The sequence below is a fragment of the Hirundo rustica genome, chromosome 16 (genome assembly GCF_015227805.2).
Source record: "Hirundo rustica isolate bHirRus1 chromosome 16, bHirRus1.pri.v3, whole genome shotgun sequence".
Classification (NCBI taxonomy): Eukaryota; Metazoa; Chordata; class Aves; order Passeriformes; family Hirundinidae; genus Hirundo; species Hirundo rustica.
The window spans coordinates 14,305,300-14,323,620 of record NC_053465.1 but is presented as its reverse complement, the minus strand read 5'-3'; the positions used below and the strand labels follow the sequence as shown (position 1 = coordinate 14,323,620).

The 18,321-nt window shown below is 44.6% G+C and overlaps 1 protein-coding gene across 2 annotated transcripts in view; it reads right to left on the bottom strand.

The window, feature by feature from the left end:
• Positions 1–14,729, bottom strand: part of NCOA6 (nuclear receptor coactivator 6) — a 43,880-nt gene extending 29,151 nt beyond the window's left edge. The window contains exons 1-4 of one of the 2 annotated variants that reach the window (XM_040080266.1): positions 14,688–14,729; positions 7,916–8,018; positions 2,757–2,909; positions 2,379–2,653 (exon numbers count right to left, since the gene is read on the bottom strand). In XM_040080266.1, the coding sequence (XP_039936200.1) occupies positions 2,379–2,613 (235 nt within the window). In that variant the 5' untranslated portion in view covers positions 2,614–2,653; positions 2,757–2,909; positions 7,916–8,018; positions 14,688–14,729. Of the gene's footprint in view, positions 1–2,378; positions 2,654–2,756; positions 2,910–7,915; positions 8,019–13,221; positions 13,239–14,687 lie in introns of those variants that run through there. The other variant, XM_040080267.2, reaches the window with a different exon arrangement.
• Between the last annotated feature and the right edge of the window lie 3,592 nt (positions 14,730–18,321).

The following is an 18,321-nucleotide window of genomic DNA, read 5'->3' as shown; positions in this document are numbered from 1 at the left end:
GCTGCTCTGGGCACCCTGTGCCAGGGCCTGCCCACCCTCCCAGGGAACAGTTTCCTCCTAACATCCCATCCAAAATCTAGACTCCTTCATCTTAAGGCCATTCCCCTGTGTCCTGTGCATCCACCCCTCCTCCAAAGTCACTCTCCAGCTTTCCTGGAACCCCTTTAGGCACTGGAAAGGACTCTGAGGTTTCCCTGGATCCTTCTCTTCTTCAGGTGAACACCTCCAGCTCTCCCAGCCTGGCTCCAGGGCAGAGGGGCTCCAGCCCTGTGATACAGTATATTTATTTGTGAACTAGATGAATGTGGGAAAAAAATTAACTACAGGAATGAAATGCTTGAAATACTTGCTCTACAGATGCTTGTGAAACCATGGTTTTTTGTTTTTTTTTACAGGACCAGTGCCAACAGACTCCTAGCAATATTTCATTGATTTCTATCTTATTATTTCATTTTCTGGGTAAGTATTTCAAATCCACTGCCAAAAAGCATCTCAAAGTCATGAAAAATATTTACTTGAAGGTTTTCTCAAAACCTGTTCCACAAATGAGTGTTTCTACATAGATCAGTGGTTTTCAAAGTAACAGCAGAAATGTCAGGCAGTTATGTTGGTTACTTTACCTAAAGTGATACCTACCTAAATGATCGCTACAAAATGCAGTTAAGGATAGTTAAAAATATACCTCCAATATAGCTTTATAGGTTTCCAATTTCTATCTTTCTGTAAAGAAAGTTCCTCTCAAAACAGAAAGCATTGACCCAAATTTTCATCAGCCAGTTCCTCCACTGTGACCTTAGATTTACTAAACATTTGCTAACTTTTGGAGTCTGAAAAACATGTTAGTTAAGAATGTCAACGCTCATTCCTATTGAGGAAGCTCTTGTTCACCACTAATTCACCAAGCCCCTTTTGCTGCTACAGTAATGGAATTATTAAATTCATCCTTGTTCTACCTATAAACCTGGTTTTGGCTGGAAACATGGCAGAAGGAGTTTTAAAACCCCCTTTTGTGGAGGTTTGAACAATCCCATATTTTCTGTTATTAGTGTTTCAATATTTTACATAGAAAAATTGTATCACAATTTTCAGTATTTCTATGTATTTGTACCCAAGTTTCTAATTTTTCAAACACTGCATCTGCCAAGACAGCCCCATGTTATTTACTAACTCAGCATTCAGGATATCCTGTTTTGCTCTGAATCGGTTTAAATAACTTCTCACATGGATAATTTTCAAATTAACTTGTCACTGATTTTAAAAATTTGCGTTCTCAGCTGAAGTCTGAATCATATTTATTTACCCTGGCATTAATATTGATAATAGACTCAGCATGCAGATGCCTCTATATAACAAAGATGACTACGTGCTGTTAGAGACTGAATTTATTTCACATCAAAAACTACACAGTTCAGTCTGTGCTATTACACAAATCCCTTCACACCAGTAATGGTCTATTAGTTTACATCTCCTTGCAACTGTTTGTAAGGTAGAGCTCAAAACTGATTATTTCTTCACAGTATTTTTGTCTTATCCCAGCTTTTTTATCTCTCTGAGCAAAACCAGCAAGAACCCAACAAACTGATGCCAGCTGACTACATGGACAAAATTGAAAGAAAGGAATAAAGTGACAAAGAAATTCAGTTTGGTTATTGAGAAGTAATGTGTTGTTATCCTGAAAAGGTGTTTTACACTGTTGAAGAAAACAAGCAAGGGGACCTAACTGAGCAGTCATCAGTAATCAGCATAGGACCTTCTGCAACATGCTCAGACAGGGGACAAATGTCTTTTTCTGGATCCAAACGTGCTGGTAAAAGATGTCCCAAAAAGCCTGTTATCACTGACTTGCCATACAGCTGTTCCTAGAGCTGGGTAAGCATTCAGGGCTATGTCAGGGTGCTACCAATTCCCCAACACAAATCAGATCAATCAGTCAATCAATCAATCAGGCTGGGTAGGTCAGAAAAGGGCAGTAATGTCACAGGTACTGGAAAGTGAACCCATTCTCAGATGAACTGCAGTGGTTTAAATTGGACAGTTTGGGCAGTAAAACACACCTCCTGTGTGAACAAGCCTGGCTTCACTTTCATATAACACAGCCACGTGTCACGGCCATAGAGGAACACGAAAGAGGATAAAATCACGTAAAATGTGGGAACAGAAGAGAAATTAATGAACTAAATAAATAATTTTTAAATAACAGAACAACTGCAGGCACTTGTAGTCTGCATTTCTGAGAAGAACAGCTCACAAATTCACTAAGAATAACTCCAACAAATATCATTACAGACTCAGTAGCTCAAACCCAATATAATCTATTTTCCTGACTACCTAAATAAGCATTTTAAGGAGAGCTGGACAGTGACAATAAGGTACATTACCCATGTGTAACAGGCCAGGTACATTCTCCAGTATGGTATCCAGCTTCTGCTCAAAGTCTCTGTCACTTATATTTCCTTTAAAAGCTACAAAGATCGTGGAATCCCCAGGAGCAGCCTCCTGTTTCAGTTCATCTTCCTCCAGTCCTGAATCAAAATCCACCTCTAAGTCTTCCATAGCTGAGGAGTACAAGGAGGCACATGTATCTTTTAAGTTAGGTAGATCATCCAAAACCATTGTTTCCAACAATGGGAGCCTGTCAGACGTCAAGGTGATGCTTGGAAGGGAAAAAGAGAATTATAATACATATAATAATCATTTTGTGATGATATTAACAGCTGCTTTCAGTGGCACATTTGGTCATTGACAGAAAAACCTACCTGGTGACCCAGTGTTGGGCTCTGTGAGACCAACTGTGTGAGGCTGAAAATGGTGGCCATGGCAGTGTCCAAGCTGTTCCTCCACTAGGACAAACAGAAGGGGGCTTCTGGCAGAATCGTGCTGCACGTGACTTGAGAAGTATTCCAGGTGATCTAAAAGACATACAGGTAGAAAGGAAGGTAGAGGATTAAAAAAATCAGAGGAAAATGAATTACATTCATTTCTGTATCACAGTGGGGACAAGCAAGCACCTAGTACCAATGCTGCAATGCCTGACTGTCTAAAAGGAGACTAAAACTCACAGCAACAGATGAATTATAGAATGATAGGAAGAACCAGTTTTAGAGACTGCAGATGCTATAGGTCCAAAGCAGTAGGAAAGTCCCAGCACATTTTTACCAGAAGAAATGTAGCATTTGACAAATATTTTACTCAGACCCAGTGAAGTCTCAGGCATACTATGCCTACTTTCCTGAAGTCTATAAACACGTAACAACCTAAAATCTGCTCCCCTTGTCACAGCCCACAACTCTCACCATACCCCCACATCACTCTCAGATAAGAATGAATTCAGTAAGTCAAGTGCCACACCTGATGGATTTTGCTTAATAAAATGTCTAAACTTTGCACTAAAATTTGACATTATGACATTAATCTAAGATGTTACAGAAGTATAATCTGATAAAATTATCCCTAAACTTACAGTGGACACCACAATGTTAAGATACACATTCTCCCACTCCATCATGAGGGTGATGGCACTATCCTTTCCAGCTGAGACATCTGCTGTAACACTCAGCACTTCACAAATACAGTAAAAAGATTCAAACCATCTGTAGAAACAGCCAAAAAAGGGACCTGTTCCTGACCACCACTGTCAAAATCAAATCCATTCACCAGCCAGGACGGTCAAGACCTCATAACTCCAAAGCTGTGGGTGTTTGGCACAACCCACCCAGGAGGTTTAGTTCAGGACAACATACCCTTGAACAGGATACAGATTGGGGTTTTGGCAAAGGTTCAAGTTCCTAACACAAATTAAAACCACAATCTGAGATTAAAGGAGAGCTGCAGATACTGGCCAGAAAAAAAGCCTTTTCTAATTGAAAAATCTAACCATGTTGGACAAGCACCCATTCAGCTCTGCACTTTTTATACACTCACACAAGGCTGCTGAAGGGACAATATTACAAAGGAAAAATCAGGGACTTGGAAGTCACAAACTCCCCTCAGCTTTTGGTCAGATCTCTACACATACAGTCACTATATTTACACAATACTGGTTTTTTTTCTCTCCCTTGCAACCCTAGCCCACACCAGTCAATCCAACAGCACTAAGGAATAATCCCCTATTTTACATGGAGTTACTCTCTCATCCTGCAGCACCAGCCTTCATCCTAAAATCTCAGATTAAAAGCCAAGCAAATTTTGTCTCACAAGCTCTTCTGCAGTCCTGCATCAGAAAATAAGTTCAATGTTTCACAGGTACTGATCTATTTCCATATTTTTTTTTCCCCTTGTTGCTTGGATTTGTTTCTAAATTACTGCTCTGAGTGTTAGGCTTCTCCTTTAAGGCAAACTCCTCAGTTTCTTGTCAGGTGCCCAGATAATGAGAATCACAATTAATAGGAGCATCTGTGAAAAGATGTTTTAACTGATTTTCATACAATTTCTTGGACAGATAATTTCTTTACCCAAGATGGCTTTACACCAACCAGGAGAGCAGTCCTCTTCCTTCTGCATTCCTACATCTTTCATTCCCCATCCACTGACTCCAGGGAGAAAGGAGCTGAGTCCTACACAAATGACCTTTTTAATGACCAAACACAGCCATTCTGTGCAAGGAATGAGGCAAGCATCCTGTGAAATATAAGCACTATATTTTGAGGAAGATGACACAGAACACTATTTGTCAGAAAATTGTGAGTAAACTTTTTTAGGGAGAGAAATCTCAGCTCAAAATACATGCTCCTACATGTTGAAAATGTACAACTACTTGGAGGCAATGGGCTGTTGCACATGCAGTGAGAAACACAAGTACACCTGACAATCCCTAACACCAAAGTAATAAGAATTTATCAACAAGAACACAAACATTTCAAATCTTTCTTTTGAATGGAGTTGTCTGAAGCCTCCATCTTCCCTATGAAAGAGCAGAAGACCCCCAGATTGCTTAAATCATAGTTTTTAAACAAACCAGATTTCATCAACCTCATCTGAAGGTGCTTAAATCTGACAGGAGGATTTGATGAAGTTATGGCCCTTTGTAAAAACTATAAAAATTGAGTTTTCTAAATCCCAAAGGACCACAGACCTTGTTTCACTTGACTCAATGAATCACAAGACCACAGGGATATTGTGAGTGAAGGAAACTAACCAAGACCAAGCTTTACATTTTACCTCCCAGATCAACACATATAGCTACATTTTTTTTTTACATCATCCTCGTCAAGGATCTCTGCTGCATTCATCTGCACTCTTTCCCTCTCAAACACATGAAATTTAGTCCATTCCTATACTCAGGTATCATTTATCTCAAGTATGACATGAGAAACTGATGAACTGCAAAATTTTCCTTTTCAGGCAGTGCACAGCCTACGATCCATGTCAGAGGAAATGAATCCCAGCTGCACAGTGTCCTAACAACTTCTGTAATCTCATGGTTATAGGGCTGGCTTCCATAAATCCTGAGAAAGCACTTGACCATAATTAGCAGGTATCTTCCCTCAACACTCTTCCACACAAACACAAAAAGCCTTCAGCATGAGCACACACAGGTAAAACACTGCTCATGCAACAATCCATGTAAACAGAACTCCCAGCAGGTTATGGAGGGTCTCTGATGAGTAAGAATCACACCTGAACTGATCTGCACAAGCACAGCACACTTCAGGTACTCAAGCACCCATGCTCACCTGGCAGCACAAGAAGGCCTCTGACCATCATCCTTCCTTCAAAAGCACACATGGCCTCCTTCCTGTCCCTGCACCTCCTCCTTTAGAGTTTCCACATTAGTATTTCCCATTATACAATTGTTTCTGGAAACTCCGAGCAAGTCCAGTGCTACCACATTTACCCTCAAACCCGGCCTGGAACTGGCTACAGCAGCAGAACCAGTGCTTTATAATAAAGTTGGTGTTATTCAGTACAGTGTAAATATCAAAAACATCTAACTGAAGTAAGGGAGGTGAGGATAAACAGCCCAATGGCCAAAATGCACCTGCATTGTTGTAAGGGGACAGCGGGTGGAAGAGCTCGGCCCATGAAGACCAGAGTGTCCAACCCAAAGGATGCAGGGCACACCCTGGGCTGCTGGAGCCAGGCACATTCAGCTTATGGATGAAACAAGGGACCCACTGGAACGGGCAAAACAGAGACACTTCAGAGGAAGAATTCCCACAGGATAGAAGTTGTCACGGTTGAGACCTCAGCTGATGGACAGCTGGGTAACACACACATACCACTGGGAGTCCCAAAGCATTTTGCTGGGCCCTGTGCTGACCCCACCAGCAGCCTGCACAGCAAACCCAGCACCACGTGGCTGGGCAAGGCTTCAAAAATCCCATCCAGACCCCAGGAGAGATGGGATTCGAGCAAAATCTGAAACAGCCAGTTGTCACTCACTGGGGAGAAGCTGAACATGAGAAAGCTGGCAGGCTCTGGAGTACCTGGAAGTGCTGGTCTCTGGAGTGAAAAAACAACACAAAGGAAAAAAACCACCCAACTGATATCTCGGTATTCTTGCCCCAAGGTTCACTCAATTGATCCAAACTTATGTCAGTTTGTCTCTTAAACAGAACTTGCAATTTCTTGCCTTGCTTTCCCCTATCTATTGCACTACACAGAATACACAAACCAAACTAAGGCTTTGTCTGGCCACCTGTCCCAGACTTTCTGCCATAGTCTATTGATTTACAAGCTTTTTAATGAATTCAAAATAAACACTTTCACAACTGATGTTACACCAAAACCTGGATTCCCCCAAAATAAATAAAAAGTACTAAAATCGTGCTCTACATCTCAACAAGTACTCTTCCAAATTACATAAAGGTTGGGAAGGATGAGAATGGAAGGAAGGATGGATTGATGCCCTTAATTTGCAGATGGCACAAGCTGGCACTAAGCAGGGTCCTTATCTTCACACTGACCATTATTTAAAGCTGCAACAGAGAAGGGAAATACATGAGATTACAGCCAAATCCCTTGAGGAAACCAGAATTGAGAGTGAGGAGGAAAAGTCTGGGATAGCAGTAGCAACATAATTTCTAAAGGTTCTAAATTGCCTTTGCTGTCACTGAAAAATGGTTTTCAAGTAACTTAATAGTAAAAAATATCAGGAATAAAGGATGTCTTGGATAACACACTTTAATGTTTTCTGCTTCGTTTTAGGTTCCATTGAGAAAAATATGCAGAGATTTTCATGATGGGAGCAGAGGAGGTTCAGCATTGCCAGAAAACTCCTGAGAGGATGGCTTTCTTTTAACCTGTAACATGCACTCGCACACAATCACACAGGCTGTGTTTAACATGTAACACCTACAGACCCCAGGAACACTGATCTCAATACCCTCTGTTGGAGATTTGCTAACAGTGTATTGTCCTCCTACAACTGTTTCCTTTATTGCTCAGCATTGTGATCTTGGAGCTTGTTAAACCTGAGCAATAAATAAACCTAGACACCTACATTCATTCTATGATACAAAGATTAAAATAATACCATGGTTCTGGGGAAACAAAAACAACACAAAACAAAAACCCAGCAAAACTTTTAAACAAATTCTAGGCAATTGTCATATATCAATATAACACAAGGAGATTAAAAAAGGCTAAGAATCACTGTTATAATATGAAAGAATACCTGAAAATAAACTTAAACATGCAGTAAAATTTCCTCTAAAACAACTTAGCCGGGGTTCCAGTAATTTCGAACTTTGAACGTTGGCGTAAGATGAATGACACCACTAAAGCATCTCAACTGTTCTCCTTGGGAGGAGCAGCCACAAACCTGATGGCAAATACCCCTAACCCTGTATGGCTGAGTGGGAAGTCAGCTCTGGAGCCAGCCCAGCTCTGCAAACAAACAGCAGAGGGGACAGGCAGTGGGAGAATGTATAAAAACAAGAGATATTCAGAGGCATCATATGCATATTTTACCTACCAAAATGAATTTCACAACTTCAGTATTTTGAGGTGTGCAACAGGATTTCAGATAATTCCAGACTGGCAAACATGGTTAAGCAGCAATTCCCAAATATGGAATCCTGAAAGAAAACCATCACATTTCATCAGACAATGCAAAATCACAGAAATACTGACCATACTGGTGAATAGCGAAATTTTTAATATGCAGTTTTGCAACAAGTCAAATGCTGACCTCAGCAACATAAAAAGCACATGTTACTATATTCAGATTCAAACAGCAAAACCTGAGGAGATTGAAAAATCAACTTTTCATTATGGGCAGAAAATGGAATACTTCCTTTAGCTGGAAATGACATTATATTCTTCTAAACAGGGCAAGTTTTATTTACAATAATGTATTTTTTAAAGTCTTAGGACAAACTCATCTAGATTAAACTAATCTTCAGAAGAGAGAAACCGGCACAGCCAGGATGTCCCTCAGCTCATCCTGAGTAGGTGCCTAAACCAGCTCAGGTTAAGCTCATTCCAGAAGCACGTTCTGAGCCCACAGGACCACCTCAGACAAACAGAGCTACTGCAGCTGGCCAACACGGGGAGTTGAATCCATTCCTAGCCCCTGCTCCTGGTCACAGGCTCACCAGCTGCACTCCAGCTCCTGGGATCATAAAAACACAGCAGTAAAGCTAAATGGCTTTGGGACAACAAAATACCACTCTTCGAATCAATGGGATTTATAGGCACAGCCCAGGGATGTTCTCAAGGAGATTTTCTGCTTATGTGCTTGCCTGCTTCTCAGTGGGGAAGGTGACTGCCCAAAAACACATAGGGGAAGCAGAAAATGGAAGAAGACTCAGAAAGAAAAAGCAGAGATTTGTTGTCTTCTATCTCAACAACAAAGCAAAATTGCTTTATAAGCCTTATTGTGCTGTAGCCTGTGCACTTTGCACCAACACAGCTACTCAGAGAGAAGGAAAGAGGTTTTACATTAAATCACATAATATGTGCTTTGCAGCATTTTTAATGGTCATCTTGCACTTTTCAACCTCTCGTATCTTCTTGTATTTCTAAGTAATTGCAACTCAAGAAGGGCAGCACCAAGTCAAAGGCCTGAGGACTAAATCACAAGCAGTGACCTGTTTCCAGCTACCTGCACCTGCCTAAATGCCATGACCAGACATTAAGCTGAGGAGCAAAATCAAAATCTGAAATAGGATATTTTAGTATTGTATATGCCAAAACTAAAAAAGGTTTTCACATTCTATAGCAGATACTGCATTAGTTCTACCTTTTCACCCTCCTCATAAAAGGATGTTGCACAGCCTAAAGCTGAGTCCTGAAACAGAATGGCTGGTTACCTCCAAAGCCAGGCCAAGATTTCACAGGAAAGGCAGGCCCTTGTAAAAGATGTTTTTAAGGAAGCCTCCAAGGCGCAGCAGTCAGTCCCCATGCTGAGTGTCTGTGCCTTAGCCCAGCAAGGAGTGGGTGATTTTTGCTAAAGTCTGGGGAAGTGGAGCGAAGAAAAATCTTCTGAACTCCTTGGTGCAAGGAACCAAAGTTTTTTTGTTCCTTCAGTTCTCCCTTTTGAGTGTCCCTCACCATGACACCCAACTGCTCCAAAGAAGGGCTGGGAAAGACAGGCTGCCCTAGCAAGGTCCAGTGAGAAACTGAGGATGGCCAGCCTGGGCTATGGGAAGAAGAAAAAAAAACCAAAACCAAACTGCTGCTGTCTCTATTCCCATTGTGCACATGGGATGAGACCAAATTTGGTTAAGGAAAATAAGCAATTAACATTGGTTCATTAACTTCAATTTTCACTACAGTAAGTTATCTGACAGACCTGGACACTGAGCACACACCTCAGCAGACCCCAAGGAATCACAGAAACAGCCCTGTGAAGCGTTCCAGCTACAGAAAAAGTTTTGTTTAGGGCTTATGCTTTCCCAAACACAAAGAAAACAAACTAAGTTAGTCTCCAGCAAGGCAGGCTTTGTTCACCCACACTGACACAGGACTGGTCACTGCTTCTCACACTGGTCTGCTGCACTCGCATAGCCCTCAAGCATAAAACACTGAAACCCAAATGTTTCCAACAAGGAGAAAATTACAGCTTGTTATAATACACATGACTCTTTGCAGTGATACCCTGACGTAGTCTGACAGCAGGTTTAATGAAACATCAATTTGTTAAAGTTTCATGAGGTTTGCTGAAAGCCCACAACTCATGCCAAGCTGCAATGAACATGCCTCAGATGAGCCATTTGGCTTTATTCCAACAGAATTTGACTGCTGAGATGCTTGGGACTGCTCTAAAAAGCAGGATGATAACTCCAGAACAAGCAGCTAAGGTAGCCATGTAGAAATTACCCCTTTCAGCAGCCAAAATACAAACCAAGGCAGCTGCCAGGCACAAGGGAAATGGGAATCAGCAATTCTCTTGGAAGCTGCAGTCTATCCAGCGCAACATCTGGTCAGTCAATTCCCATTAGCTGAGTTACTAATTTCCCATGGTAAGGATATCTTCATTTAGAAGAAGCACACTGTGAATACTGACAGAGCTTTGCAGCACATAACTTTCCACAAAGATCCACCAATGCAATGAGCAAACAAAATGAGATGCTATTTAAAATCAGGAGCATCTTGACTGTACTTGAGCTCACCCTCAAAAGTTATGGAAAATGCCTTTCCAAGTAGCAATCTGTGCTCTGTGTTACAACAAGCTTTTTTTTTGTTTAAACCTGAGTTTAAACACAACCAGACCTTTCTGAGCTGACACCCCCCCACAGGTGCTCCTTTATCACCAAATTCTTACAGGGCTTCTTAAACACCAATATAACCAGACAGAAATTCATGTGATCATCAACACTGAACTAAGGTTTGACTGAAAACTGCACCTGCTGCAATATTATTCCTTCTTACATCTAACAAATTACGTTCTTCTATCTAATAAATATCCAGGAAATCTCAGGGAAACTTCTAAAATTCTGAAATTATATAAAGGATTAAGAAAGAATTGAAGCTAAATGAAACAGCTTAAAAGTAATTCTTTGACAGGAGACACTCAGTATCAAGGAGATTGTTTACCCCGACCAAAAAACTAATCTTCATATAACAGAAGTAGGTATAGCTTTGGTAAAATCAAGATTATTCTGAGAGATTCCTGACTGTATTAAAACTTGCAGTTTATTTTGTGCTACTCTGGGCTTTTGGAAAAATCTATATTCAAGTGTTATTTATTATCACCACTGCCATTAAGAACCACATGAGCAGCTTAGGACCTTCTAGAAAAATGTCAATGCAACAAAACTGAAGAACAATGCATTCTTGCAGGGATGGGAAGAGCACTCCCAAAACAACCTTCAAAGAAACACTTTGCCATGCATGACGAGGGGATGGAACGAGGGGGTCTTTAAGGTCTCCCCCAGCCCAAACCATTCTGGGATTCTGTAAATGCTGACCAGACACTTAACTCAGTCTCTGTGAGCACCACACAGAAACCACTGTGAGAAACACAATCTTACACCAGCTGCTTGGACCTGGCAGGTCATTTGATTTTCAAAACAATAAAAATTATAAAATTAAAATGATTTGCATAGGACTTGGAGAATTCAATAGCATGCATCTTTTGGTGGAATAACTAGATGATGCCCTTTCATCCATCACACCTAAAACTTGGGGTCCCATATACAAAACCGAGCATAAGCAACTTCCTGTCCCAAACTATTGGTTTACACAAAATAATTTAGACAAGGTATCATTCATCTCCTGTACTTTTCTATTTTCACACAAATCCAACCCAAAGCCTTGTGTAGGGCTATGCTTCAGGTCACTCATGCCAACTGGAGAAGCAGGCAACTGGTCTCAGTTCCAAGAAGATGATGGTCCTCATGAGCTGTGGAGTCCCACACGTGTCTCCATCCCTCACCCCAGCTCCCAAACCAACAGCACTGCAACACACACTGGATGCCTTTCTTTTTCCCCAAATGCATAAAGAAGGATTATTTACTGAGTTACAGCCCCAGGGCTCTCACATATACATGACCAATTCAGTACTTATTTCTATTTTTGATTACTACAACAGCAATTTTTGGCGTGCCATTCAGCATGCAGGTGGGATGCTGCTCCACTGGATGGAAAATTATGTAAACTGATTTCTTGATTGACTGAGAAAAATCCCCAGCTCGTGGACCTCTGGAAAACTTCCACTACCATCCTGCATAATCCAGCAGCTTAGATCCAGCAGCATCACTCTAATTAATCAGGACACAAGACATTCTAAGTTAACTTCATCCTCTTGAGCTAAACCTCCAGCTCTCCATGCAGGAACACACTGACTCTGTGGCTGAAACGTTCGGTTATCTGCAATTAATTAGTGGCTCCTGCTGAAGAACATCAGTGACCTGCTCTGGAGGGGACTTCAGAGTCTGTAACAGTGTCAGGACAAAACACAAAATATCCATGGCTCCGGTAAAAGCAAAGGTGACTTGCTTGTCTGGCTGGTGGAAATGGAGAGACTTGCCTGGAGATGGTAAACACCTCACCTGATGAAGCATCTTCCTTGCTGCCTCAGCTCGATATCATCTAGGGTTATTTCTCCTTCCACTGCTGGCCCTTACCTTTTCCCAGCCCTACATATTCTTTCTCATTCCTTCTGCTCCAGCTGTGCATTAAGGAAAAAGCTTATGCTTGAACGCAGTTTTTGCAGCACCGAAGGTCAAGTCTTGCTGCTCAGTGCCCTACATGCCAGCAGGCCTCCTGCCCCCTCACACTGTCCCTGCACCACAGCTTTGCATTTCTCCACAGAGACCACAGGATTTTGAAAGACACCCTCATTGCACCTTCTGCCCTTCAGAGGTTCTCTAGTGACCTATAAAGTGTCACCATTCTCAATGCAAACTGTTACAGCCACATTAACTCTTCAATCCCTTCAGCAGCAAACCCTTTGCCACTGCAAATCTATTAAATTTAGTGAGTCTGTGTAATTGGGTTGTAACTCCAGCTTCCATTCAAAAGCAATCGCTATTGTACTAGAAAATCAAAATATACTGCCAATTTAAGGCTTAATTATCATGTTGAAACATTCAACATCTCCCACAAAGGCAGGAACCTCTGGCATACTCAGGCACAAAGAGTGGCACTACAGCTGTTCAGCAGAATTTACCTCCACAACCTGCATTTTCAAATTTTTAAGCCACTGAAAAATGGAAACACCAACACTTCCAGATGCACAAGGATCTGGAATTCTTTGGCTTCTCTACACAGTTGTTTCTTATGTTAGAGAAGCACCTACTTTTTTACTAGAAAAATGTAAGATTTCTCCATCACCTGGAAGCCGTCTGTAAACAGCTCCTTCCTCCAAGTCCGACAGAAGGACAGGCCTTCCAGAGAGAACGGCTGGACAGCGCGGCTGGGAGACTTCCAGCCCAAATCCAATGCTTAACAGAAGGCCCTGCCTTGGGTTTAAAATACTAAGAAATGTAATTTCTCAAATGAAGGTCAGGTATGCGCGCAGCCCTCTATGTTCTGATCTTTCTTCTCGCAGGAGAGTCCCAACACAGTGTTACTGTGAAACATTTCCTCCTGGAGCCGGGTAACTGTCAGAGGAAGCCACAGGGCTCAATGGATACTTAGAATCTCTAGCAAACACCTCGGTGCTGTGCTGCAAGCACTGCCTGCAGTCCCCAGGCCGAACACAAGCTTTAAAAGCTTTTTTCGCTCCACAAGATACATAGAAAAGCTAGGACCATTTGCTATAACTCGAAAAGAGCTGCCAAATCCAAAAGTTGTGGTTATTACACTTGGAAACCACTATGGAAAATGCCAGATTTGTTCTCCATGGTTGTTTTCACATACAGGAAATACTGAAAGGTGCCTTAGCTAAAAAAACAGGCAGAACAACACGCAATAATTATAAAACCAACAAGAGGCACGGTCTTTCTTCTAAGACAGGTTTTACTGTGGTAAACCTGAGAAACGTTTTGCTACAGTTCCCGGTGGTGGGAATGAGCAAAAAATGTGTCTATCAGGAAGCTGAGGGGTTATGGAGAGACAAAGCTCATGAAGCTCCAACCTGCTGCCAGGATGCAGACCCACGGAAAGAGCTCTGTCCTTTCATTCCACAAAACAGCGGGAAGGAATCAGACCCCTGAGCTTTCTGACATGGTTTTAAAGTAGCTGAAATCTAGAGAAATGCAGAAATCACACGGAAGGGACGAGTGAAGAGCCTTTTTCCGACTGGTTTAACAGTCACCGAGGACTCGAACAAAAGCGAAGCGTCAACGCGCCCCGGCTGACACGGCACAAAGCCGTCACCGCCCGCATGAGGTCAGGGCTGAGGGACCGGGCTCACACACATCGGCCGGACCGGGGGCAGCTCCCGAGTCTGACAGCGCTGCCGGCCCTGACGCGCTCCTTCCCGGGCCGGTGGGGCCGGGCCGAGCCGCGGCCTGGGAGCGCGGCCGAGTGCGGGCCGGGCAGGGTCGGCTCCGCGCCGGGCGCTGTGGTGCCGCAGGCCGCGGGCGGGCTCTGCCGGCTCCGCCGCGCGCTGACAGGCTCCTGCCGGGCGCCCCGACACCACCGGCACCGGCGAAACGCCCCCGGCCCGGCCGCTCCGCCGCCGGCTGCCGGGGCCCGGAACCGCTCCGCGCTCCGCCAGGCCCCGCCGCCCCTTCCCCCGCGCCACGGGCTTGGCCTGCGCCCCGCCCGGGCCGGCCCCGGCCCCGCCGCTCCCGCCCCGCCGCCGCCGTCGCCGTCGCCGCCGCGTCCCGACCCCCGCCCCGCCCTCCCCTCACCTGGACCCGCCGCCGCCGCCGGGGGCGCGCGCGGGGCCGCGGGGGCGCGCGGGGCGGGGGTCGCGCGCAGCCCGGGACTCCAGCGCCGCTCCGCCGCCTGCGCCGCGCACGTGACCCGCGCGCGCCTGCGCCCGAGCGCGCGGGGGAGGCGGGGGGGGGCACCGCGACCCCCGGGGCGGCCCCAGGGACAGAGCGGGGACACCGGGACAGAGCGGGGATAGCCCGGGGATAGCCCGGGGATAGCCCGGGGATAGCCCGGGGATAGCGCGGAGACAGCACGGGGACAGCCCGGTACCGGCACCGGGCGCCACACGGCAGCCCCGCCGCGCCCCCCGCCACAGGGACCCTCGCTGCGCTCCCCCTCCACGGGAGAGCTGTGGCCCCCCCTCGCCGTGAGGGGACCCGCGGTGGCGACTGCTTCTGGGAATGGGGACAAAGTATCTGCCCGATGAAGCTGAAAAAAAAATAATAATTGGGGCCTTTATAGGAAATTTCCGGGAAAGGAGGTTTTTAATTCGGATGAATTTTAATTCAGAGCGTTTCGTCCAAAGGTTTTGGACTCTTTGAATATCACTGAATTATACTTTCGTTTTACCAATGGGGAGATGGCGAAGAAGGCGGGAAGTGACCGGTATGGACTCAGCAAAGGCCACGATGCTGAATTTTAATAAAAAGTCCATTAATGTGTTTAATGAAGATGCCCATGGGCCCAAAATCCCCAGGGGGGCAATGCTAGATCCCTAAAATGTCCCCTGAGCACACAGGGACACAGCTGAAGGGACCCTCACAAGGCACACGGCCCATTGGTTTGTCTCTTCCCACATCCTTTATTAATATGAGATTAAATGATTAATACAAAACCTCTGAAATGTCTGGTTTCCCATCTTTGCTGTGGACAGAAAGCTCTTGCCTGGCACTGGGGAAGAAATTACACATGTGGCAATCCTATTTCAGGGTAGGAAAACTATCAAAAGTCTTTTATGGTAAAAATAAAGACTGTTTCTACAAAAGCATGTGTGATTCAGTAGCTCAAGGTTCAGTGGCTTGAGGAGGGGTTTCAGGAGAGTGTTCAGCTGGAGCCAGCTTTGGCTGGCTCACAGCCACCTTTGGCTTCATGTGGAGTACTGCTGGATAAACAACGTAAAAAAGGGATTTTTTAATTTTTTTTTTTTTTTTTTGTAAAACCTTTTAAATACAAGCCCGCATCTCATTGGGCACTATAGCTTGCAACATAGAGAAAAAACCCTTTATATAAATTCACATATAATTACATTCCACAAAACCCACCAAAACAAAATAATTAATGTCATGGTTAGTGTAGGACTTATCTCGAGCACTAAATCTGGTCGGTGTGTGCAGAGCTGCAGGCAGATTGCCGCTTTCCTCAGCATGTGCTGCTCTCAGCTCCCTGCTGGCAGAGAGTGAGGAATCCTTCATTCAAGGATTGTTCTGCTCATGCCTTCTTGCGTCTTCCATAGTCTCTGGGGAGCAATTCCAGTACTTCTCCAGAGTGCTGAGACTAGGGCAAAGCCCCCCAAGCCCCTCCAGGATGTCAGGTCAGATGAGATGGGGATAAATCACAGTGATGGGAATGTGGAATATTTGATCCATCTGATCATCTCTTGGAGTTTCCATTTGCCTTCATGTGAATGATTCCAGAGCTTTGCCTAGCTCTGCTCTTGGATTTTGTGACTGGCTGGAAACACAAGTAAGCTGAGAGAAAATTTCTTTTGTACCAAGAATTAACCTTTCTTCCCCAAGTGACTTCATGTTTTCCTTGTTTCATAAGACTCTTCTTAAACCAGCTGCACTGAACTTCCTCCTTCTTCTGCCTTATCTTCTCCAAGACATCCCTCCAGCACAGAGACATAACAGCACTGCTTCCAAAAACTTCCAAAAAACTTCCCAACTCCTGTTGCTGTGCTTGTCATGCCAGATTGTCCCTCAGGAGTCTTGGCTTGCTTGGTTTTATCTGTATTATGCACATTAATACCAGGCATGTCCCAAATCCCTCAGCAAACAAGAACAAGTCAAATACTATTTTTCAAAACCTGACTCTTCTGGAAGTACAATACTGAGGTGTCCCGCCAAGATCTGCTCAACCCATCCAGATACTGTAACTTTCTTTTCTGGGCTTGAGAGATCTCACACAGACGACTTCCCTGTGCCTAATCACAAAGAGAGTTTGCAAACAAGCCCTCCCTTCCTTAGCAGCCTGAGGCCTGTACATCCACTTCACTCTTCAGAGCGTGCTGCTTCCCATGGCTCCTGATGCTTCTGCTCACTGTCGGGAAAGACCAGAACTGGTTCAGTCTCCACATAACAAAAATAACCCAAATTCTGTTAAAATAGCCTTGTCACAAGGGTAAGGAAGCAAAGGGAAGGTGGAGCTGAAGGAACACCAGGGTGACAGGACACAACCCAACACCTTTCTGAGGCATCTCTGCTGGAGAACAGCAGTTAACACCCGGACCTCCAGGTGGCCTTGGCTTCCCTTGGCATTGGGGAAAAGGGAATAATTTGATGTGGGGAGTGAGAGGGAAGAAACGTGGGGCAGCTCCAGACCTGCCACACCACATCACTGCAGCAAAGCGTGCTGCAGGCTGGTCTCCAGAGCTGAGCTTACTACACAGCCTGAATGTTCCTGGGTCTTGCCCAGGCTCTGTACAGCATAAACAACACAGGAGAAGCTGTGGCTGCCCCGTCCCTGAAAGTGCCCAAGGCCATGTTGGACAGGGCCTAGAGCAACATGGCATAGTGGAAGGTGTCCCTGCCCAGGGCAGGGGCTGGAACTGGATAAGCTCGAAGGTCCCCTCCAGCCCAAACCATTCTGTGATTTTTTTGTCATACTGTTTGTGGAACTCATCCAGGAGCAGACCCTCACTCAGTTTGTTTGGGATGCTGAAGCTTTGCTGCCAAAAAATGACACAGAATGATACCACAGCACCTGCAGCGAAGGAGGGCTACCTGCAGCAGAGACAGATGTTTGGGCTGCCTCATTGTCCACAACAGAACACAAATGCATTTGATATCATGACAATCAAAATTGTGGGTTTATTTACATATATTTTTATGGCAGTATTTTCAAATGACTGGTATTACACAGAAAAGTTACTTGAACAAAATAATTTCCCCTCTAACACTGGTACAAATGCTCACTTGGAGAGAAAGAAGGGAGATCTGTTGCATTGCAGCCACGATCACTTTGGATCTGCTGTTTTGTTAATCTGTGAGTGTGGTGAGAAAGAAAGAGGTGGGCAATTAGCCACAGATATGATAGGCAAGGCAGGGTTGGTTACACAGGAGTCAACCTCTCCTCCTCCACTCCAAGCACATGGAAAGGTGGAACCTCCTGGGTGAGGAGCCCTGGCTGTATCAGGAATGGTCCTGGTGGGCAAAGGTCCATGGCTGCCCAGGAGCTGTTGGAACATGGAATGCTCCTCACAGGCAGCCAGGCTTAGCTCTGCCAGGACATTCTGCACCTAAAAATGCTGTGACCACTGGAGAGCCCTTCGAGGGCAGCCTGTGTCAGTGCTTTGGTGCTCCTACTCCACCTGCCCTCCACACAAGTGTGCTTCATTTTTAATGGTGTCCTGCCTCTCTGAAACCAGCTCTGCCTGTCAGAGCTTTCCTT